The 24,551-nt window shown below is 40.9% G+C and overlaps 1 protein-coding gene across 23 annotated transcripts in view; it reads right to left on the reverse strand.

The window, feature by feature from the left end:
• Positions 1–2,089: 2,089 nt before the first annotated feature.
• The window catches only part of LOC110525582 (fibroblast growth factor receptor 2), a 117,830-nt gene continuing 95,368 nt past the window's right edge, over positions 2,090–24,551 (reverse strand). For all 23 annotated transcript variants that reach the window (XM_090235271.1, XM_021605840.3, XM_090235189.1 and 20 more), the window contains 3 exons: positions 11,260–11,397; positions 10,546–10,651; positions 2,090–5,587 (listed from right to left, as the gene is read on the reverse strand). In XM_090235271.1, the coding sequence (XP_090091397.1) occupies positions 5,423–5,587; positions 10,546–10,651; positions 11,260–11,397 (409 nt within the window). In that variant the 3' untranslated portion in view covers positions 2,090–5,422. The remainder of the gene's footprint in view (positions 5,588–10,545; positions 10,652–11,259; positions 11,398–24,551) is intronic.

The following is a 24,551-nucleotide window of genomic DNA, read 5'->3' on the forward strand; positions in this document are numbered from 1 at the left end:
ATTGAATGATTTTTAAGTAATTAATTTGCATTTTATTGCATGACATAAGTATTTGATCACCAAACCAGTAAGAATTCCAGCTCTCACAGACCTTAGTTTTTCTTTAAGAAGCCCTCCTGTTCTCCACTCATTACCTGTATTAACTGCAACTGTTTGAACTCGTTACCTGTATAAAAGACACCTGTCCACACACTCAATCAAACAGACTCCAACCTCTCCACAATGGCCAAGACCAGAAGGCTGTGTAAGGACATCAGGGTTAAAATTGTAGACCTGCACAAGGCTGAGATGATCTACAGGACAATAGGCAAACAGCTTGGTGAGAAAGGTGACAACTGTTGGCGCAATTATTAGAAAATGGAAGACGTTCAAGATGACGGTCAATCACCCTCGGTCTGTGGCTCCATGCAAGATCACCTCGTGGGGCATCAATGATCATGAGGAAGGTGAGGGATCAGCCCAGAACTACACGGCAGGACCTGGTCAATGACCTGAAGAAAGCTGGGACCACATACTCAAAGAAAACCATTAGCGCATGTCCAGGCCCGTCTGAAGTTTGCCAATGACCATATGGATGATCCAGAGAAGGAATGGGAGAAGGTCTGGTCTGATGAGTCAAAAATAGAGCTTTTTGGTCTAAACTCCACTCGCCGTGTTTGGAGGAAGAAGGATGAGTACAACCCCAAGAACACCATTCCAACCGTGAAGCATGGAGGTGGAAACATCATTCTTTGGGGATGCTTTTCTGCAAAGGGGACAGGACGACTGCACCGTATTGAGGGGAGGATGGATGGGGCCATGTATCGCGAGATCTTGGCTAACAACCTCCTTCCCTCAGTAAGAGCATTGAAGATGGGTCGTGGCTGGGTCTTCCAGCATGACAACGACCCGAAACACATAGCCAGGGCAACTAAGGAGTGGCTCCGTTAGAAGCATCTCAAGGTCCTGGAGTGGCCTAGCCAGTCTCCAGACCTGAACCCAATAGAAAATCTTTGGAGGGAGCTGAAAGTCCGTATTGCCCAGCGACAGCCCCGAAACTTGAAGGATCTGGAGAAGGTCTGTATGGAGGAGTGGGCCAAAATCCCTGCTGCATTGTGTGCAAACCTGGTCAAGAACTACAGGAAACGTATGATCTCTGTAATTGCAAACAAACGTTTCTGTACCAAATATTAAGTTCTGCTTTTCTGGTGTATCAAATACTTATGTCATGCAATAAAATCCAAATTAATTACTTAAAAATCATAATGTGATTTTCTGGATTTTTGTTTTAGATTCCGTCTAAAACAAAAACAGGTCAACAGGTCAACGCCTGGTAATTGAGGGTGAGGAATCAAGATTTACTCAAAAAAATGGAACTGTAAATGTCTGCTCTTAACATCACCGGCCTTAAAACTTGACTGATTTGACTTATGGCTCTATTCAATCTCTAATGCTGAAGCATGACAGATTGTGCTATAGATAAAGGTAATTTCCGATTGAGCAGACATACGCAGCATTTACTGTGAATGCAGTCTCCGCTAACGTGGGAAAATTGTCTTTAAATTGAATAGAGCCCTTATTATTTTTAGCTCCTACTGGAGCAAAAGGCCTCAACAGTGCATCTCCAGCGAACCCTGTTCTGGTCAGTTTTCCTAACTTTATTCCAGGCCCTAAAACTAGACACATCATTCCCCCACCTTCCTATAGACTGACTGGCAAATACAACATGCATTTAAAGCTTTAACCCATGCATTCATCTGTTACAATTAATTTGGCTAAACTTTCATCAACTCTAATGTATTTTTTATGAAATGCCAGTGTCTTGCTGTATGTTGCTATTAACGTTATTGCTTTGCTTATATGAATAAAGCACCATTAACCTCTAACACAGCCTTTATCAATCACAGTTGATGATAAACACTGATTACCTACATGTTTACATAAATCAATATTTCACTCTGCTAAACTAATTCGGATCTGAACAAAATCCATCAAAGAATCAGCCAACACCAAAACAAAACGGACAATAGTCTGATATTCTAATATAGCCAGTCTCAGACCTCTCTCAAGGACATGAACATATTTTTGAGTGAATAGTCAACACAGACACTTGTTTTTCTATCTTTTATTTTTCAAATGTGACAAGAACACTTGCAAAAAAAACATCTTAAACTTGGTCCACTAGAAGAAAAAAACACAAATGATTTAATACTTTTGTTTTTCAGCTTTGAATCCTCTAGTGTTAATCTTTAAGCCTAAATGAAGTAACAGATTGCTAGTGGGTAGTTTTCAATCATATACAGTGCATTCGGAAAGTATTCAGACCTTCACTTTTTACACATTTTATTACGTTAGACCTATTTTTAAATGGATTAAATCGCCCCCCATCAATCTACACAGAATACCCCATAATTACAAAGCAAAAACAGGTTTTGAATTTTTTTTGCAAATGTATTAAAAATTTAAAACGGAAGTATCTCATTTACATAAGTATCCAGACCCTTTACTTGGTACTTTGTTGAAGCCCCTTTGGCAGCAATTACAGCCTTGAGTCTTTTTGGGTATGACGCCACAAGCTTGGCACATCTGTATTTGGGGAGTTTCTCCCATTCTTCTCTGCAGATCCTCTTAAGCTCTGTCAGGTTGGATGGGGAGCATCGGTGCACAGCTATTTTCAGGTCTCTCCAGAGACGTTCGATCGGGTTCAAGGCTGGGCTCTGGCTGGGCCACTAAAGGACATTCAGAGACTTGTCCCGAAGCCACTCCTGCATTGTCTTGGCTGTGTGCTTAGGGTCGTTGTCCTGTTAGAAAGAGAACCTTCGCCCCAGTCTGAGGTCCTGAGCATTCTGGAGCAGGTTGTCATCAATCAGGTTGTCATCTGTACTTTGCTCCGTTCATCTTTGCCTCGATCCTGAATAGTCTCCCAGTCCATGACGCTGAAAAAAATCCCCACTGCATGATGCTGCCACCACCATGCTTCACTGTAAGGAGGTGTCAGGTTTCCTCCAGACGTGAGGCTTGGCATTCAGGCCAAAGAGTTCAATCTTGGTTTCATTAGACCAGAGAATCTTGTTTCTCATGGTCTGAGTGTCCTTTAGGTGCTTCTTGGCAAACTCCAAGCGGGCTGTCATGTGTCTTTTACTGAGGAGTGGCTTCTGTCTGGCCACTCTACCATAAAGGCCTGATTGGTAGAGTGCTGCAGAGATGGTTGTCCTTCTGGAAGGTTCTCCCATCTCCTCAGGGACTCTAGAGCTCTTTCAGAGTGACCATCGGGTTCTTGGTCACCACCCTGACCAAGGCCCTTTTCTCCTGATTGCTCAGTTTGGCAGGGCGGCCAGTTCTAGGAAGAGTCTTGGTGGTTTCAAACCTCTTTCATTTAAGAATGATGGAGGCCACTGTGTTCTTGGGGACCTTCAATGCTGCAGAATGTTTTTATACCCTTCACCAGATCTGTGCTTGACACAATCCTGTCTCGGAGCTCTACGGACAATTGCATCAACCTCATGGCTTGGTTTGTGCTCTGACATGCACTGTTCACTGTGGGACCTTATATAGACAGGTGTGTGCCTTTACAAATCATGTCCAATCAATTAAATGCACCACAGGTGGACTCCAATCAAGTTGTAGAAACATCAAGGATGATCAATGGAAACAGGATGCACCTGAGCTCAATTTCGAGTCTCATTGCAAAGGGTTTGAATACTTATGTAAAAATATCTATTTTTTTTTTTTTATACATTTGCAAAAATGTCCAAAAACCTGTTTTAACTTTGTCATTATCGGTAATGTGTGTAGATTGATGAGGATAATGATTTATTTAATACATTTTAGAATAAGGCTGTAACGTAACAAAATGTGAAAAAAGTGAAGGGGTCTGAAGACTTTCTGAATGTACTGTAAATATCCAGAAATCTCATTCCATTTGCAAACCTAAGAAAGAGTCAAATGACTGGATAGAAACTGCATCATCTACATAAGAAAGGGATTAGCAAACTATAAAATGTACAGTATTTAAATTGTAACTTAATATTCACATTTATATATAAAATGTACGAAACCAGGATCTTTTTAACACCCACTACCAAAAATAGCTTTATTTCTGTTACCTCTGAAAGATACTTTTAAATGACCATAATAAAAATAATGAATTATTTATTCTTTGTTATCAGCATCATTAATAGCATTAATTCTTTCTTACTATTTTTGTTCTTTTTTCAACTTTTTGATTTCATAAAAAAAGTAAATAAATTAACATGCTATCTCTTTCCCTGAAAGCCAATAATACTCCACTGTGTCATTGAGTGAGAGCGAGACAGGTGTTTGTGTGTGTGTGTGTGTGTGTGTGTGTGTGTGTGTGTGTGTGTGTGTGTGTGTGTGTGTACACGTGTGCATGCTTGTGTTTGTGTCTTTAAAAGAACACAAGAGAACAGAAACATAACCTGGGTGATGACACACCTGTCTCAAACCCAAAGAGGGAGGATGGGAGAGGGGGGAATTATTCTGGAGTCAATACAAAAAATAATTAACTGTAAATATATACTATTTATATATTTATACATATTTGAATATATTTACAATTTTACTCAGCACTATATTTATGCATTATTTTTTCGCCATAATAATAATATGTGTGTGGGATTATCAAGAGAAGGTAAAAAGAAACAAGACAATATTACAAAAATATAAACAAGAGGCCGTGTCTGTAAGCGCTCTTCTCCTATTTAACCGTTTTTGTTAGTTGATGCCTTCTTTCACTCCCCTTCCTATTTTGCTGTCCTCTTTTTGAGTTCCTTGTTTTTTCAGTTCATTAAGGTCCATATTTTCCCTCTGGGCACAAACTAAAGTCTTAGAATGGCAGTCAGCGGAATGGAATCATGGAAGGCACAAGTTGTAAATTCCAAACTCTTGTGGAAGACAACCGAACAAATAACAAAACGGCAAGAAAGGGGGTCCCTGTCCTCTCCTTAAGACCTTGAACATGGGTATGAACGTGGGTGAATGTGTTCAGTTCTAACGGCAGCGCTGCCACCGGCCCAGTCTCATCCAGTCCGTTAGTCCTTTGCACACTCTGTCTTTGCACACACTGTACATAGATTTTTTTCTACTGTGTTATTGACTGTACGTTTGTTTATGTGTAACTCTGTGTAGTTTGTTTTTTGTCGCACTGCTTTGCTTCATCTTGGCCAGGTCGCAGTTGTAAATGAGAACTTGTTCTCAACTGGCCTACCTGGTTGAATAAAGGTGAAATAAAAAATAAAAAAATAAAGTCCATTGGGAGCCAGAGGGGGGTTGGGGGGGCAGGAGGTTTGTGGTTTGAGGGGGTTAGTTGTGGGGGTATATCTCAGTTTCTCTCTATGGAAGATGTCTCTTTTGGGGGGGGGGGGGGGGGGGGTTAGGGTGAGGGGCAGGTCAGGCTCGATGGAGGGATTGAGGAGGGGAGGCCTCATGTTTTGACGCCCCCATTGATGTGCTGGTACTTTGAGAGGCAGGGCTCTTCTGGTAAGGGGTCATGGGAGAACACAGAGTCGTCACCGGAGGAACAGGAACTGCGTGTGTCCTGGAAGCTGGGAGAATACTGCTCCGCTGGGGCACACAGGTCCAGATACTCCTACAGGACACATAGACAGGGTAAGAGGAAAGAAGGGGGTAAGACAACTATAACACTCACAGGTTTAGAGAGGAGAGATAGAGAGAAAGAGAAGAGAAAGTGAGAGAACTATAAACTATTATGTAAACTATAAACTATTCCTAAATCACGTTGGACAGATTCATAAAAAAATTTGCGGCACCAGGAGAGAAAATAATCTTAAATCGGATCCGTATAAGAATATTTGCACAAATAATACTTAATAAATGGTGCGTGCTGGAGCGAGGGGAACTTTCCAGCACGGTTCACATCGAACAATGCTGACCCGGTTGCTGCTAGTCTCAGTATAAAGTGGTTCAACGTGTCTGGGCGGGCAAGGCAGAGCACCCAGAGAGAGAGAGAAGGAACAAAAGAGTGAGAGAGAACAAGAGAGAGAGGGAGCGAGGGAAAGAGCAAGAGGGGAGACCAGTGAGAGAGAGAAACCAAAGAGAGGGAGAGAGAGAAAGAGACCAGAGAGAGAGTTCAAACTAAGAGAGGAGGGGCAAGAAATAGAGAGAGAGAGAGAGCGAGGGAGTGAGTGAAAGACAGACCAGAGAGAGAGAGAGAGAGAGACCGATCAAACTAAAAGAGAGGGCTACATTTATACCGCTCCGCTTAACGTCACTCCCCAGCACAATCCAAACAAACCTGACATCTGAAATTGGAATGTGGCTGAACGTAGTCTGGCAACCTTCAGCGCTCACCCAAAAAACGAGGAAAATATAAAAAACAAAAATATTTTTTCTGTATTCATTTTGGGGCTTTTTCGACTTAAACCAGTCATTTTGTCTTTAGCCCTGCACCCTCCTCTCTCCTTAGAAGTGTTCTTGGGGTTTGAGCTTTCTTCATAAAAAGAGTGCTGGCTTCCATTTTCTCAGCTCAACACAAGGCATCTCACATTACTAAAGAGCTCCACATATGCCAGTGGTTTGGGGAGGGGAAAAAGGGGCGCTTTATTACATTTCAAAAGTTCAAACTGAAACCTTGAAGTTGGGGCTTTTGGCATTATCTATGGAGTCCCGGTCTGAGGCCAGATGAGCCCTGACAGATTTCCATCCACAGCCCCTTTTCAGACCAGTGTACGGATATCACACACGACAGGAGGGGAACGGAGAGAAACACAAACCATTATTCCGAGGCGAGGAATAGCTCGGAGTAGCTCTCTATGATTGGGCAACATCAGTGGCCATGGCCTGGTTTGCATCAACCAGCCATTTTCTGGTCACTGTAAAGGTCATGTGTCAGCCAACGCAGGTTCCTTCTAATGCTTTTTGAACATTCTTGTTAAAAAAAAGTGTTGTTCAACTTTGCTTGCCCCCAATTGGAGTGTCTGTGCGCCTGTATCGTGTTCATCTTTTTCCAAGCTTTTGGAGAAGCCTGACATGCTTTTACGTCATACTTCTCAGTGCCCGAGCACTTCCAAGGATACGAGGTCAGCAGGGTTGGGGTCAATTCCATTTAAATTCTGTCAATTCAGGAAGTAAACTTAAATTCCAATTCCATTTTTTCCTCAATGCTTATATTTATTGGAATTTCTGTTTACTTCCTGAATTGAAAGGGAATTGACCCCAACCCTGTACGTACATTGCCTTCGGAAAGTATTCCAACTTTTTGTTATGTTACAGCCTTATCCTAAAATGGATTAAATTGTTTTTCCCTCTCATCAATCTACACACAATAGCCCATAATGACAAAGAAAAACAAACGGTAATATCACATTTACATAAGTCTTCAAGAGGTTGGGCCATCCTATAAATGTTTTAATATTTATAAGGCCTTTATTAAGCGGTGCTAATACCACCCTTTATAAAGCACAGGTTTATGTCATACAGTGCAATCGGGAAAGTATTCTGACCCGTGCACTTTTTCCACATTTTATTACGTTACAGCCTTATTCAAAAATGTATTACATTTGTTTTTCTCCTCATCAATCTACACATAATACCCCATAATGACAAAGCATAAAAAAGCATTAAAACAAATTTTGGGACATTTTTGCAAATGTAGAAAACTGAAATATCACATAAGTATTCAGACCCTTTACTTCTGTCTGGCCACTCTACCATAAAGGCCTGATTGGTGGAGTGCTGCAAAGATGGTTGTCCTTCTGGAAGGTTCTCCCATCTTCACAGAGGAACTCTAGAGCTCTGTCAGTGTGACCACCGTCACCTCCCTGACCAAGGCCCTTCCACCACGATTGCTTAGTTTGTTTTAGAGAAGATAGTTCTAGGAAGAGTCTTGGTGGTTCCAAACTTCCATTTAAGAATGATGAATGCCACTGTGTTCTTGGGGACATTCAATGCTGCAGACATTTTTTGATACGCTTCCCTAGATCTGTTCCTCAACACAATCCTGTCTCAGAGCTCTACGGGAAATTCCTTTGACCTCATGGCTTGGGTTTTGCTCTGACATGCACTGTAAACTGTGTAATATAGACCTTATATAGACAGGTGTGTGCCGTTCCAAATCATATCCAATCAATTGAATTTTCCACAGGTGCACTCCAATCAAGTTGTAGAAACATCTCAAGGATGATCAATGGAAACATGAGGCACCTTAGCTCAATTTCAAGGCTCATAGCAAAGGGTCCGAATACTTATGTAAATAAAGTATCCGTTTTTTTATACATTTGCAAAAATTTATAAAAACCTGTTTTCGCTTGATCATTATGTGGTAGATTATGTGTAGATTTTAAAAAAATGTTTGAATAAGGCTGTAACGTAACAAAATGTGGAAAAAGCCTGAATACTTTCTAAAGGCACTGCAAGTGAATTTCTCAGACTTCAGATTGTAGGTGACTGTGAACTCGGGCTGTTACGGTGACAGCATTACCGCCACACCGGCAGTCACTTGTCATGACAGCAGTCAAATTCCACTTGACAGTCACGGTAACTAGACTTCTCAAAAACTGCTCTCTGATGCCGCTGATGGTCATTAGTAGCCTATCAAATTTGCTAAGGGTCAGTCGCTTATGGTCAGTACTCAGCGCTCTATTGTTCCACTAATCATTCTAACATCAATGCAAATGCAATAGAAAATCAAATAAAACACTTCTGAGAGCTCTGGCATTCAGAATTAGAGCAAAATAGGAGAGCCAGCTTCTCATAGCTGGTTGATGCATGGAATGAAATAAGTGTTCCTATAAGCCCATGTTGCGCAACATTTCTATAGGCTATGCAACAGTTGTGATGGCCTCTATTAAAAAGACGAGGCTCCCATCAGGTTTCCATAGATTAGGCCTACTATATTTTTTTCTCAACTTTTCTAATATTAAGCACCTTGCGTTGCTTTAAAACTGGAGTAGCCTACCTGGCTGGTATGAAAATTAATTGCAGCAAAAGAGTCCTCCATCTGCTATTCAAGTGCATAGAATTTACCCTACCCCGAAAGCAGTACGATAGCCGGAGATGCTAAATGTGTTCATGTTCATTAACTTCTTATGGCTGCAGGGGAACTATTGAGTAGCTTGGATGAAAGGTGCCCAGAGATGCCCAGAGTAAACGGCCTGCTCCTCAGTCGCAGTTGCTAATATATGCATATTACTATTAGTATTGGATAGAAGTGTTTGAATGATGTCTGTGAGTATAACAGAACTCATATGGCAGGCAAAAACCTGAGAAGAAATCCAAACAGGAAGTGAGAAATCTGAGGTTGGTATATTTTCAACCCATTCCCTATTGATATCACATTGGGATATGAATGAAGATTCACTTCCTAGGGCTTCCACTAGATGTCAACCGTCTATAGAAATTTGAATGAGGCTTCTACTGTGTTGTGGGACTGAATAAGAGGGGAATGAGTCAGCTTACTGGCAGAGAGACATTTCCCGGTCACGCGCATACCACATGATATCTTCCTGCGTTCCGTTGCTCCTCAAGACACAGAGGAATTGTCCGGTTGGAACTTTATTGAAGATTTATGATAAAAACATCCTAATGATTGATTCTGTGCTTAGTTTGAAATGTTTCTTCGACCTGTAATATACATTTTAGAAGTTTTTGTCCGAAGAAATGGTCGACCAGCACTAGCGTTTGGATAGGTGTACCAAACGCGCGAACAAAAGTAGCTAATTGGACATAAATAACGGACATTATCGAACAAATTAAGCATTTCTTGTGGACCTGGGATTCCTGGGAGTGCATTCTGATGAAGATCATCAAATGTAAGGGAATATTTATCATGTAATTTCTGTTGACTCCAAAATGGCGGCTAATTGTATTATATTTCTGAGCGACATCACAGATTATTGCATGGTTTGCTTTTTTCGTAACGTTTTTTTAAAATCTGACACAGCGGTTGCATATCTATAATTCCATGTGTATAACTTGTATTATCATCTACATTTATGATGAGTATTTCTGTTGAATCAATGTGTCTATGCAAAATCACTGGATATTTTTGGAACTAGTGAACGTAACGCGCCAATGTAAACTCAGATTTTTTGATATAAATATGAATGTTATCAAACAGAACACACATGTATTGTGTAACATGAAGTCCTATGAGTGTCATCTGATGAAGATCATCAAAGGTTAGTGATTCATTTTCTCTCTATTTGTGCTTTTTGTGACTCCTCTCTTTGGCTGGAAAAATGGCTGTATTTATTGTGGCTTGGTGGTGACCTAACATAATCGTTTGTGGTGCTTTCGCTGAAGAACATATTTGAAATTCGACACTGTGGTGGGATTAACAACAAGATTACCTTTAAAATGGTATAAGATACATGTATGTTTGAGGAATTTTAATTATGAGATTTCTGTTGTTTTGAATTTGGCGCCCTGAACTTTCACTGGCTGTTGTCATATAATCCCGGGATTGCAGCCCAAAGAGGTTTAACAGTCAATTACCATGAGACCGGCTGACAAAATTTCATGACCGCCACAGCCCTAGTGTGAACAGGTGTGATGGTTAAGCGGAATGACTCTGGTTTGTGCCCTCACCTCATTGGTGACCAGGGTCAGGATACGGTCTAGATCCTCCACCAACTGCTTGAAGGTGGGCCGATGGGAGGAAATGGCATGCCAACAGTCTTTCATCATCATGTACCTGAGAGAGAGAGAGAGAGAGAGAGAGAGAGAGGTTAACAAAAGTCCTGTATTATATATTTCCAAAGTACATTCCTTGTCACCCATTAAACAGACTGCTGTTCTTCTCTAAAACACTGTCAAAGTGGGTGAGATGATTAAGACTGATTTCTCTGAGCCTAAGTGTCCAGGTATGAACCAGACAATCCAAACACAGAGCTATGCAGGTTCTATTTCTCTGTACTCTTTAACGTTCAAGACTGATGGACGCCAATGCCAATCCTATCCTATCCTAGGTCTGTCTGTCTGTCTCCACTGTGGACTTCACTGTTTCCAGTACAGTGTGAGAACATTAGGCCCTACAGTACCGGTGTAGGCCGCAACATTGTTTTCTGTGTGACTGGACAGGCCCCATTGTGAATGAGGACATTGATACAGACCCAGGCCAGATGTGTAGGGTCATTGATCTGATGGAGATGGGGTGAGGGTGGGGACTCCAATAAGTTTACGTGTGTTTGTGTGCGTGTGTGCCTGCCTGCGTGAATGCACACATTCGTGCTTGTGCTCCTGCCTGCGTGCATGCATATGTGTGTGTTTGAGATTTAAAAAAAGATAAAGATGGTAGCATACAGCTCGTTGGTGCAGTTGCCAGGCTTGTCCATGCGATGGCCCTCTTTCAGCAGCTTGAAGAGCTCTTCTACGGGGATGCCGGGGTACGGAGAACCCCCCAGGGTGAAGATCTCCCACATTAGCACCCCAAATGACCAGCTGGGAAGAAAAACACATACACACCAGAGTTCTCAATTTCAGCCCGAACCTGATGGGGCCCGACGGGTTCGGGCCGGGGCCTGTGTTTTCAATAATTTTTTCATGGCCTATATATATATATTTTTTAAAGTGCGTGCCTGTGTGAATGGCACACCCTCTCTCTCTCTCTCCTCCGTCAGCTGCAGGAGAAAGTACAAGATGTATTGTGCTATCCGTTGGGCTGAAGCTGCTATCTAATTAGTTATTCATTTGTTTCTTGCTTGTTTCTCTGACTGAAAAGTTATGTTACCGAAATCCCTCATTTGTTGAGACTGCAAAAACATTCCCTATTGGCTAAATGTGCCTTCCCTGCTATGCTGTTAGGCCAATAGCTAATAATATCCAGAACATTTATTTACAGTGCCTTGCGAAAGTATTCGGCCCCCTTGAACTTTGCGACCTTTTGCCACATTTCAGGCTTCAAACATAAATATATAAAACTGTATTTTTTTGTGAAGAATCAACAACAAGTGGGACACAATCATGAAGTGGAACGACATTTATTGGATATTTCAAACCTTTTTAACAAATCAAAAACTGAAAAATTGGGCGTGCAAAATTATTCAGCCCCTTTACTTTCAGTGCAGCAAACTCTCTCCAGAAGTTCAGTGAGGATCTCTGAATGATCCAATGTTGACCTAAATGACTAATGATGATAAATACAATCCACCTGTGTGTAATCAAGTCTCCGTATAAATGAACCTGCACTGTGATAGTCTCAGAGGTCCGTTAAAAGTGCAGAGAGCATCATGAAGAACAAGGAACACACCAGGCAGGTCCGAGATACTGTTGTGAAGAAGTTTAAAGCCGGATTTGGATACAAAAATATTTCCCAAGCTTTAAACATCCCAAGGAGCACTGTGCAAGCGATAATATTGAAATGGAAGGAGTATCAGACCACTGCAAATCAAAATTGAACTTTTTGGCAACAATGCAAAACGTTATGTTTGGCGTAAAAGCAACACAGCTGAACACACCATCCCCACTGTCAAACATGGTGGTGGCAGCATCATGGTTTGGGCCTGCTTTTCTTCAGCAGGGACAGGGAAGATGGTTAAAATTGATGGGAAGATGGATGGAGCCAAATACAGGACCATTCTGGAAGAAAACCTGATGGAGTCTGCAAAAGACCTGAGACTGGGACGGAGATTTGTCTTCCAACAAGACAATGATCCAAAACAAAGCAAAATCTACAATGGAATGGTTCAAAAATAAACATATCCAGGTGTTAGAATGGCCAAGTCAATGTCCAGACCTGAATCCAATCGAGAATCTGTGGAAAGAACTGAAAACTGCTGTTCACAAATGCTCTCCATCCAACCTCACTGAGCTCGAGCTGTTTTGCAAGGAGGAATGGGAAAAAATGTCAGTCTCTCGATGTGCAAAACTGATAGAGACATACCCCAAGCAACTTACAGCTGTAATCGCAGGAAAAGGTGGCGCTACAAAGTATTAACTTAAGGGGACTGAATAATTTTGCACTCCCAATTTTTCAGTTTTTGATTTGTTAAAAAAGTTTGAAATATCCAATAAATGTCGTTCCACTTCATGATTATGTCCCACTTGTTGTTGACTCTTCACAAAAAAATACAGTTTTATATCTTTATGTTTGAAGCCTGAAATGTGGCAAAAGGTCGCAAAGTTCAAAGGGGCCGAATACTTTCGCAAGGCACTGTATTTATTATTTCATTATTGTTGTCTTAATACACAGGCCATAGCCTAATTATCCAGAACATTTCATTTTAAAAATAAAAAACTTGAGTGTATTTAAAGGCATGACTGAATGACTCATACTTATATAGGCTACTATAGTACTTAATAATAATAACAATTATAATAATCTTAAGAAGAAGACGAAGAAGGAGAAAGTGGGTAAACCGAGCGCTGTGTGTGTGCCACTGCCAAACAGGTGTTAGATTCAAAAGTTTGTGTTTTCTGACTGTTTGGAACAGTGTAAACAGCACCTAACAAATTATAAGAAATCCCAGAGTCGGTTCTAATGAATAAAAGGTTTTATTAGACTACAAAGATTAAACACAGTCGCATTCCTACAATTGCTGACGTTGCAGTTTACCTGTTGAATTATTCTAGGCTCCCTTTGTTATTTCATTTTAAAACTAAGCCTACTGATGATGATATTAGCATACGTATTATTATAATGATGATGATAATAATAAGAAGAAAGCGATCAAGAAGACAGAGAGCGGTGAGCACTGCGTGACCCATGTGTGTAAAAGCCTATTATAAAAACAAAAAAATATGTTTGTTTGGAACAGCGTAAAACAATGCTGAATAATTTGTTGTTTTTAAATCACAGAATCTATTCTAATGAAAACAATCTAAAATTTAAAATACTAAAATCTTTACTACAACATGGCAAAGTGTAAAAACAGTGGAATTCGTGAAATTGCTTTATTCAACATACATTTTATTCAAACATCTCATTCCAAAATCATGAGCATTAATATGGAGTTGGTCCCTCCTTTGCTTCTATAACAGCTTCCACTCTTCTGGGAAAGCTTTCCACTACACGTTGCTGTGGGGACTTGCTGTGTGGACTTGCTTCCATTCAACCACAAAAGCATTAGTGAGGTTGGGCGATTAGGCCTGGCTCACAGTCAGCGTTCCAATTCATCCCAAATTCATCCCATTGTCATGCTGAAACAGGAAAGGGCCTTCTCCAAACTGTTTCCACAAAGTTGGAAGCACAGAAACATCTAGAATGTCATTGTATGTGGTAGTGTTTTGAATTCCCTTCATTGGAACTAAACGGCCTAGGCCCAAATCATGAAAAACAGCCACAGACCATTATTCCTCATCCACCAAACTTTACAGGTGGCACTACGCATTTGGGCAGGAAGCGTTCTCCTAGCATCCACCAAACTCAGATTCCTCCGCTGGACAGCCAGATGGTGAAGCGTGATTCACCACTTTAGAGAACGCATTTCCACTGCTCCAGAGTCCAATGGCAGGGAGCTTTACACCACTCCAGCCATCACTTGGCATTGCACATAGTGATCTAAGGCTTGTGTGCGGCTGCTCGGCCATGGAAATCCATTACATGACGCTCCCGACGAACGGTTCTTTGATGACGTTGCTTGTGCTGACGTGTCCACATGCGTTTGTATATATAGTGTAGCTTACATGTTGTGGTTGTCTGAGGCAGTTGGAGCTCACAGAATCAAACAAACACTTAACCAGGCAACAGAAGCAGCATCTGTCTAATTTCTGAAAATATATATGGATGTTTTATAAACTCTGAGTCTACATATAACAGTTGATTATACTCAATTTGGGTTTCCCCCTCTCCTAACTTTTCTTAGACAAGGCAAGGGCTTTTCCCCCTCTCCTCACTCCGCTTGATGATGTCTCTGCCACTTTGTTGTCAACACCAGTGTAAGTGAATAACCTTCTGGTTAACTTTAGCAAAATAGCAACTTGGTCTATAAATCTGGCATTACATTTCTTGCCTGGGCTCGGGCTTCAGCTCATCGGGTCTGGGTCAGACCAGGCTTCAATTTTCAGGCCAGATGAGAACTCTAATACACACATTCAACATGGTTGATTTCATCACTATTATCTTGTTATACATCCATTGATACATATATACATATATACATACATACATACATACAAGTGATAAATTGATAGCGATGAAAGTATGAGACGTATAATATATTTTTTCCTCACAAGATTTCCACAAGTACTGCTAAGAGAACCAAAGGGTTGAAGGGTAACTGTTTAAAGAACCCACAGCTGCTGTCATTCCATTGATTCCATTAATTAAAATGCTAAACATCATCTATTAAAGTTCTCCCCTAGCATTAATTTGATTTAGGTACTCAGTTTGACAAACTGATGTTTTGTGTAGAGGTGGTGGGGAACAAATCAAATGTAATTGTATTGGACACATGTACCGAATACAACTTTACTGTGAAATGCTTGCTTACGAGCCCTTCACAATGATGCAGACTTAAAAATAAGAAAATAGGAAACATACAAATAGTATCACAAGAGGAACTATATACAGGGAGTAACAGTACCGTATCACTGTGCAGGGATTCAAGATATTTGAGGTAGATATGTACATAAAGCCAGGGTTATGTGACTAGGCATCAGGATAGATAATAATAAGAGAAGAATAAAGAACAGAGTAGCAGCAGCATATGATGATTGTGAATGTATGTGTGTGTGTGACATTGGTATATATGCGTGTTATGTTTGTGCATATATGTGTGTTATGTTTGTGCGTATGTAGTGTATGTGAATGTGTTATGGGTTTGTGTGAGAGTGTCAATGTAATGTGTGTGAGTGAGTGTATATAAAATGTATACAGTGCATTCAGAAAGTAGTCACTCCCTTGACTTTTTCCACATTTTGTTACGTTTCAGCCTTATTCTAAAATGTATTAAAGTGTTATTTTCCCCTCATCAATCTACACACAATACCCCATAAAGACAAAGCAAAAACATTTTGGGGGAAATTTCTGCTAATGTATATACAGTTCCAGTCAAACGTTTGGACACACCTACACATGCATGGGATTTTCTTTATTTTTACTATTTTCTACATTGTATAATAATAGTGAAGTGACATCAAAACTATGGAATAACACATATGGAATCATGTAGTAACCAAAAAATTGTTAACTTCTTGACGCTACCCAGCCCGGTACAGGGATAATTGTCATCAGCAACCGCTGAATAGCATAGCGCAACAGTCAAATAATATTACTAAAAAATATTCATATTCATGAAATCACAAGTGCAATATTGCAAAACACAGCTTAGCCTTTTGTTAATCCACCTGTCGTCTCAGATTTTGAAATTATGCTTTACAGCGAAAGCAATCCAAGCGTTTGTGTAAGTTTATCGATAGCATAACATAACATTATGTACACTAAGCATTAAGTAGCTAGGTCACGAATATCAGAAAAGCAATCAAAAAAATAATTTACCTTTGATGATCTTCGGATGTTTTCACTCACGAGACTCCCAGTTACACAACAAATGTTCCTTTTGTTCCATAAAGATTATTTTTATACCCAAAATACAGACGTTTGTTTGTCGCGTTATGTTCAGAAATCCACAGGAAAGAGCGGTCACGACAACGCAGACGTATATTCCAAATAATATCCATAATGTCCACAGAAACATGTCAAACGTTTATAATCAATCCTCAAGTTGTTTTTAAAATATATATTAGATCATTTATCAACCGAGTGTGTAGCTTTTTCAATAACAGTGGGAGAAACAATGTCCGCTTTACGCAGTTGCGCAAAACTCACTCTGAGAGCCCCTACCTATCCACTTACGCAATGTGATCCTTCACGCTCAAAAGCCTGAAACTATGTCTAAAGACTGACATCTTAGGGAAGCCATAGAAAAAGGAATCTGGTTGATATCCCTTTAAATGGAAGATAGGCATGCATAGGAACACAGAGGTTTCAAAAGGCTTTCGCCTGCAATATCAGTTCTGTTATACTCAAAGACAATATTTTTACAGTTTTGGAAACTTTAGAGTGTTTTCCATCCTAATCTGACAAGTATATGCATATTCTAGTTTCTGGGGCAGTTTCAAATACTGCCCCCTACACGCAAAAGGTTAAACAAATCAAAATATATGTTATCTTTGAGATTCTTCAAAGTAGCCACCCTTTGCCTTGATGACAGCTTTGCACACTCGTGGCATTCTCTCAAACAGCTTCAAATTCAAAAACATTACAATACATTCACAGATTTCACAACACACTGTGCGCCCTCAAGCCCCTACTCCACCACTACCACATATCTACAATACAACATTTGAATTTGTACTTGCGTATGTTATCGTGTTTGTGTGTATGGATGTGTCTGTGCCTACCTGTGTTGCTTCAAAGTCCCGCTCTTCCATAAGCTGTATTTTTATCAGTTTTTTTTAATCTAATTTTACTGCATGCATCAGTTACTTGATGTGGAATATAGTTCCACATAGACATGGCTCTATGTAGTACTGTGCTGCTCCCATAGTCTGTTCTGGACTTGGGGAATGTGAAGAGACCTCTTGTGGCATGTCTTCTGGGGTACGCATGGGTGTCCGAGCTGTGCGCCAGTAGTTCAAACAGATAGCTCGGTGAATTCAACATACCTCTCATAAATACAAGTAGTGATGAAGTAAATATCTCCTCTACTTTAAGCCAGAAGAGATTGACATGCATATTATTAATGTTAGCTCTCTGTGTGCATCCAAGGGCTAGCCGTGCTGGCCTGTTCTGAGCCAATTGCAATTTTCCTAAGTCCCTTTTTGTGGCAACTGACCACACGACTGAATAGTAGTCCGGGTGCGACAAATCTAGGGCCTGTAGGGGAAGATGAGGAGCGGCGCCATGTGAGGACGTACTTTTCTGAGCTCCTCATCAGAACATTTAAATATTTGAATAGTTTGTTCCAACACATACGGGCAGATTGTAATGTTGATCAAAATACCACTCTACAATCTGAGACTCAATTTTAAGGCTTACTGTCATGTTTTTGTCATTTTTGTCAACGATGCCAGGCACCAACCGCAAGAATCAGCCTAAGGCTAATGCTAACAGACCAGCTAGCCTAGCCAAGGACCATGAGACTACCCCAACGGCTGAACAATGCACAGTCGAGGCGACTGGACAAGAAGCTATTCTACAGGCAATAACTGAAATGAAGCAGAAATGAATTGACAAAATGGACGAAAAAGGCAGAGATGCAGTCGGCAGAGCTACGAAACCAGGTTAGCCAGCTGAGAGAGGAGCTGAAAACTGCCCTTAGAACTGGCTAGATCCAACCACGAGGCACTGGACATCCGCATGACCAGCCTGGAGACCGCGGCTAATGGCCACTCTGACTCAATCACCACACTGGAAAGAAATGTTCTCCAAATGAAAAAGGAAATCATGGAACTTAAAGAGAAAAACTAAAATTTGGAGGCTAGATCCCGTCATTCGAATTTACGTGTCACGGGTGTGAGAGTAAGACAAGAGGATGGCAAGTGCCCTTACAGAGTTCATGGCACAGATGCTATAACAGGCACTCGGCCTGGGCAAACCCACACTGCTTGACAGCGCACATCGCATTTTACGAGATAGACGAGAGGATGACCAGCCACCACGAGCATTCATGATAAGATGCCACTACTGCCAAGAGAAAGAAGCAATCCTCCGCAAAGCAGCCGAGGTCAAACAAGTGATATTCACACTTGGAGACCAGATCCGAATCTATCCTGACTACACTCAGGCGGTTACCAAGCAGAGGACTGCCTTCAGGGAGGTGAGGGCTATGCTCAGGGGCTGTGAGGGAATCTGTTATGGCCTGTGATATCCTGCGAATTTGAGGATAGCAACCCCAGACGGCTTTGGAAAAGCTTCTCAGAACCAGCGCTAGCTAAGGATTTCATTCTGAAGAATTTGACACGGAAGTGATGATCAAACACAACAGTAAATCAGTTCTCTCTTTCCAACTTTGGGTGAAATTCTAGCCTAACAAACCAAGCTAGGAAGCAACAGGCTATTTAGCTATATGGGGGCAAGTTATACTAGCCAGTATAAGGACTGAACCGGGCAATCCAGCTGCATGGGTCGTTACTGTTATTGATCTGTTAACGGACTGGTTACCTGTGCTGCAAGGGACTGTAACTCCACCTGGAGAAGATGGGTATAACATTATGTGAATTTCTCCAGTAATCAGCATTTTTTATTATGATGGCACATGTTAATGCCAGATTAGCTAGTTAGCTAACATTTACATTACAGATCGGACCTCTTTAGCTAACATTAGCTGACATCACTTGTTATCAATCTCAGCTAATTTGGACTAGAGCATTAATATTCATGATGCTTAGACCAATACTAAAGTATTATTTAAGTTATCTTGTTATTTTGCTTAGATGGCTACCTTGAAAAACATATATTGCAAGGATTTCACTAGTTTGTTTAGCTCTCATATTTTGAGGCAACCATCAGTTTACTTATAATGTTGGTTTAATGCTCCTCTTTTGCTTCTGTTTGAGCTAACCTTGTAGCTAACCCATGTCGCTAATCCATGCTACAAGCGCAACACACAGCCATAGCTGTTATCTTTCCCCTCCATAGTTTGGAATTTCCCATCTAAGCTATCATTATAGATTGTGGGTTCGTCTCTACTTTCATTGGTTTAGTTCGAGTTCGTAATTCCCCTCCGTTATTACATAGCTCAGTGTAGCCGGGATCCATGAAACATTAATTAAAATGTACAAATTACATGTCATACCAACTAAATCCACTAGAGGGCATACAAGTTAACGGTATGATTATTTACCTGCATAGCCCTGCTATTTTAGCAATAAGAGCGGGTTGAACTGGGTGATTTGAAAGGGAATATTGTGTGTTGCGGCACATTACAATACACAAAAAATCTGTTTGTTATTGTTATATTTTTAAGGGAGTTTTGCTTCCTCTCCTTTTGATAGCCTGCTGACTGAGTCATTTGAGGTCATCTTAATTTAACAAACATAATTGAAGTGTTACAGAACACAAAAGTAACAGGGTAACCACACTGATATATTTACTCTCAGACTCAGATACTATAAGTTACAAAAAAATGTACATTGAAAGTTTGCATGTGATGCCATATGGCAAGGAATTCCCGGAGTCACATATTTAATGAAGCTGCCAGTTGAGGACTTGTGTGGTGTCTGTTTCGCAAACTAGACCCTAATGTATGTGTCCTCTCGCTCAGTTGTGTACCGGGGCCTCCCACTCCTCTTTCTGTTCTGGTTAGGGCCAGTTTGAGCTGTTCTGTGAAGGGAGTAGTACACAGCGCTGTACGAGATCTTCAGTTTCTTGGCAATTTCTCGCATGGAATAGCCTTCATTTCTCCGAACAGGAATAGACTGACGAGTTTCAGAAAAAAGGTCTTTGTTTCTGGCCATTTTGAGCCTGTAATCAAACTCAACAAATGCTGATGCTCCAGATACTCAACTAGTCCAAAGAAGGCCAGTTTTATTGCTTCTTTAAATCAGAACAACAGTTTTCAGCTGTGCTAACGTAATTGCAAAAGGGTTTTCTAATGATCAATTAGCCTTTTAAAATTATACATTTGGATTAGCTAACACAACGTGCCATTGGAACACAGGAGTGATGGTTGCTAATAATGAGCCTCTGTACGCCTATGTAGATATTCCATAAAAAAATCTGCCGTTTCCAGCTACAATAGTCATTTACAACATTAACAATGTCTACACTGATCAATTTGATATTATTTTAATGGACATTTTTTTGTGCTTTTCTTTAAAAAACAAGAACATTTCTAAGTGACCCCAAACTTTTGAACGGCAGTGTACATTTTTCCCGCGGCAGACTATGATCGATAATGTCAAAAGCCGAACTGAAGTCTAACAAAACAACCCCCAATCTTTTTATCATCAATTTCTCTCAGCCAATCACCAGTCATTTGTCTAAGTTCTATGCTTGTTGAATGTCCTTTCCTATAAGCGTGCTGAAAGTCTGTTGTCAATTTGTTAACTGTACAATAGCATTGTATCTTGTCAAACACAATTTTTTCCAAAAGTTTACTAAGGGTTGGTAACAGGCTGATTGGTTGGCTTTTTGAGCCAGTAAAGGGGGCTTTGCTATTCTTAGGTAGCATAATTACTTATGCTTCCCTCCAGGCCTGTAGGCACACACTTTCTAGTAGGCTTAAATGTAAAAAAATACAAATAGGAGTGGCAACATTATCCGCTATCATCCTCAGTAATTTTCCACCCAAGTTGTCAGACCATGTGGCTTGTCATTGTTGATAGACAACAATAATTATTTCACCTCTTCCACACTCACTTTACAGAATTCAAAATTACAATGCTTGTCTTTCATAATTTGGTCAGATATATTTGGATGTGTAGTGTCAGCATTTGTTGCTGGCACGTCATGCCTATGTTTGATAATCTTGGCAATGAAAAAATGATTAAAATAGTTGGCAATATCAGTGGGTTTGTGATAAATGAGCCATCTGATTCAATGAATGATGGAGCCGAGTTTGCCTTTTTTCCCAAAATGTAATTTAAGGTCCACCAAAGCCTTTTACGATCATTCTTTATGTCACTTAACTTTGTTTCATCGTGTAGTCTCTTCTTCTTTTTATTGAGTTTAGTCACATGATTTCTTAATTTGCAATACGTTTGCCAATCGGTTGTGCAGCTTGACTTATTTGCCATTCCTTTTGCCTCATCCTTCTCAACCATACAATTTTTACAATTCCTCATCACTCCACAGGGATTTAACAGTTTTTACAGTCATTTTCTTAATGGGTGCATGTTTATTAGTAACTGGAATAAGCAATTTCATAAATGTGTCAAGTGCGGCATCTGTTTGCTCCTCATTACACACCATGGACCAAATATTCTTTACATCAACAACATAGGAATAACTACAAACCTTCTTGTATGACCTCTTATACACTATATTAGGACCAGCCTTGGGAACTTTGGTTTTCCTAGATATGGCTATTATATTGTGATCACTACATCCGATGGATCTGGATACTGGTTTCAAGCTAATTTCTGCAACATTAGTAAAGATGTGATCAATACATGTTGATGATTTCATTCCTGTGCTGTTTGTAACTAACCTGACTGATAACATGAACCAGGTTGCAGGCACCGGTTACAGTTTGAAGCTTTTTCTTGAGTAGACAGCTTGATGAAAGCCAGTCAATATTTAAATCACCCAGAAAATATACCTCATTTACCTACATTTTCAAGCAATTCACACATATTATCCAGATACTGACTGTTAGCACATGGTGGTCTATAGCAGCTTCCCACAAGAATGGGTTTTAGGTGAGGCAGATGAACCTGTAGCCATATTACTTCAACAGTATTTAACATGAGATCCTCTCTAAGCTTTACAGGAATGTGGTTCTGAATATAAACAGCAACACATCCACCATTGGCATTTCTGCCTTTTCTGTAAATGTTATAACCTTGTATTGCTACCACTGTATCATCAACAGCATTATCTAAGTGACTTTCAGAGATATGAATGTCATCAGTTACTAGCAAATCATTGATTTCATGAACCTTGTTTCTTAAGATACATATGTTAATGTGGGCTCCTGAGTGGCGCAGTGCTCTAAGGCACTGCATCTCAGTGCTAGAGGCGTCACTACAGACCCTGGTTTGATTCCAGGCTGTATCAAAACTGGCCGTGATTGGGAGCCCCATAGGGCGCAATTTGGGTGGATCCTATCCTCCTTATAAAACGTGTTTGTTTCAAAAAGGTATCGAAATTGTCAACAAAAGTTACACAAATTGAGCTGCAATCACGTAGCCAGTTGTGAAGAGAAAGAAAAGTGATGAAGGTGCAGCAAAATCAGGATCCAAGACGGCAAAATTATTCGTTGTTTGTATCCGCTCCAGGCCTCTCGTTGGGAGTGTAGACTGCTTTGTGGTTGGCTACTGTCTTCAGCTTCAACGGCTCGTGACATGCGACCATCGTTGATTGCCATGCTCCTCTTGGTGTGCTCCTTCGACTCCGCTATCAGATGGGATCTCCGGGCAACAACGGCCAGTCGGATAACGACAAACGACAAGGCAGAGATTCATCCAACAAGCGCGAACGCCGTCCAGCCACCGGCGTAGAAGAGGTTAACATTCCACTCTGTGCTTTCTCCAGTTTCTTACGTAGGCTGGCGATCTGAGTAATCAAGGAAGCCACCTCAAGCCTATAATCCTCTGCAAGCAAACAATTGCCGCATTGGAACTCCGAGTGATCCGGTTTGTACCGAAACAAAGCGTAGTAGATACAGCTCCTACAGTGCTGGAACCGTTCATTTATTTCTCCAGACAAAAGGGCTCCATTGCAAAACTCATCTGGGACTAACTTTGTTAGCTTGATGGCTAGCAGCTCTGTCAAACAGGCTATTAAGTGGGATTCCGGGACAAGAAATAGCAGGACTAGCTGTTAAAAGCAAACAGCATCGTGGAATCCATGCAAAAACAAGTTCAGTATTTATATTGAACAAATATTGGTTAACAAATTGAGTGTTTCCAGCATGCAGTGTTCAGCTGCGCACATTGAATATTTCACTGTGTGATGACGTGGCCAAGCAAGCTGTCATGTGCCTTTTACTGAGGAGTGGCTTCCGTCTGGCCACTCTACCATAAAGGCCTGATTGGTGGAGTGCTGCAGAGATGGTTGTCCTTCTGAAAGATTCTCCCATCTCGACAGACAAACTCTGGAGCTCAGTCAGGATGACCATAGAGTTCTTGGTCACCTCCCTGACCAAGGCCCCTGTGTGCTTGGGGACCTTCAATGCTGCATAAATGTTTTGGTACCCCTTCACCAGATCTGTGCCTTGACACAATCCTGTCTCCGAGCTCTACTGACAATTCCTTTGACCTCATGGCTTGGTTTTTGCTCTAACATGCACTGTTATCTGTGGGACCTTATATAGACAGGTGTGTGCCTTTCCAAATCTTGTCCAATCAATTGAAATTACCAAAGGTGGACTCCAATCAAGCTGTAGCAACATCTCAAGAATGACCAATGGAAACAGGATGCACCTGAGCTCAAGTTCGAGTCTCATAGCAAAGGGTCTGAATAATGTTTTTACATTTTAATACATTTACAAACATTTCGAAAAAACTGTTTTTGTTTTGCCATTATGGGGTATTGTGTGTAGATTGATGAGGAAAAAAATTTATTGAATACATAAAAAATATGGAAAAAGGGAATGGGACTGAATACTTTCCGAATGCACTGTATATAGTCTTGTGAGTGTGCAGAGAGTCAGTGCAAGATATGGCCAATGCAGATAGTCCGGGTAACTATTTAATTAACTATTTATCAGTGTTATGGCTTGGCGGTAGAAGCTGTCTCGGAGCCTGTTGGTCCGAGAACTGATGCTCTTCTGGTACCGCTTGCCGGACGGTAGCAGAGTGAACAATCTATGGCTTGGTTGGCTGGTGAAATCTTTTGGGCCTTCCTCTGACATCGCCTGATATAGAGGTCCTGGGTGGCAGGGTGCTCGGCCACAGTGATGTACTGGGACGTCCGCACCACCCTCTGTAGAGCTTTGCGGTCGAGAGCGGTTCATTTGTCATACCAAGCTGTGATGCAGCCAGTCAAG

This window comes from Oncorhynchus mykiss, chromosome 1, assembly GCF_057628025.1.
Source record: "Oncorhynchus mykiss isolate SJ-2025 chromosome 1, ASM5762802v1, whole genome shotgun sequence".
Classification (NCBI taxonomy): Eukaryota; Metazoa; Chordata; class Actinopteri; order Salmoniformes; family Salmonidae; genus Oncorhynchus; species Oncorhynchus mykiss.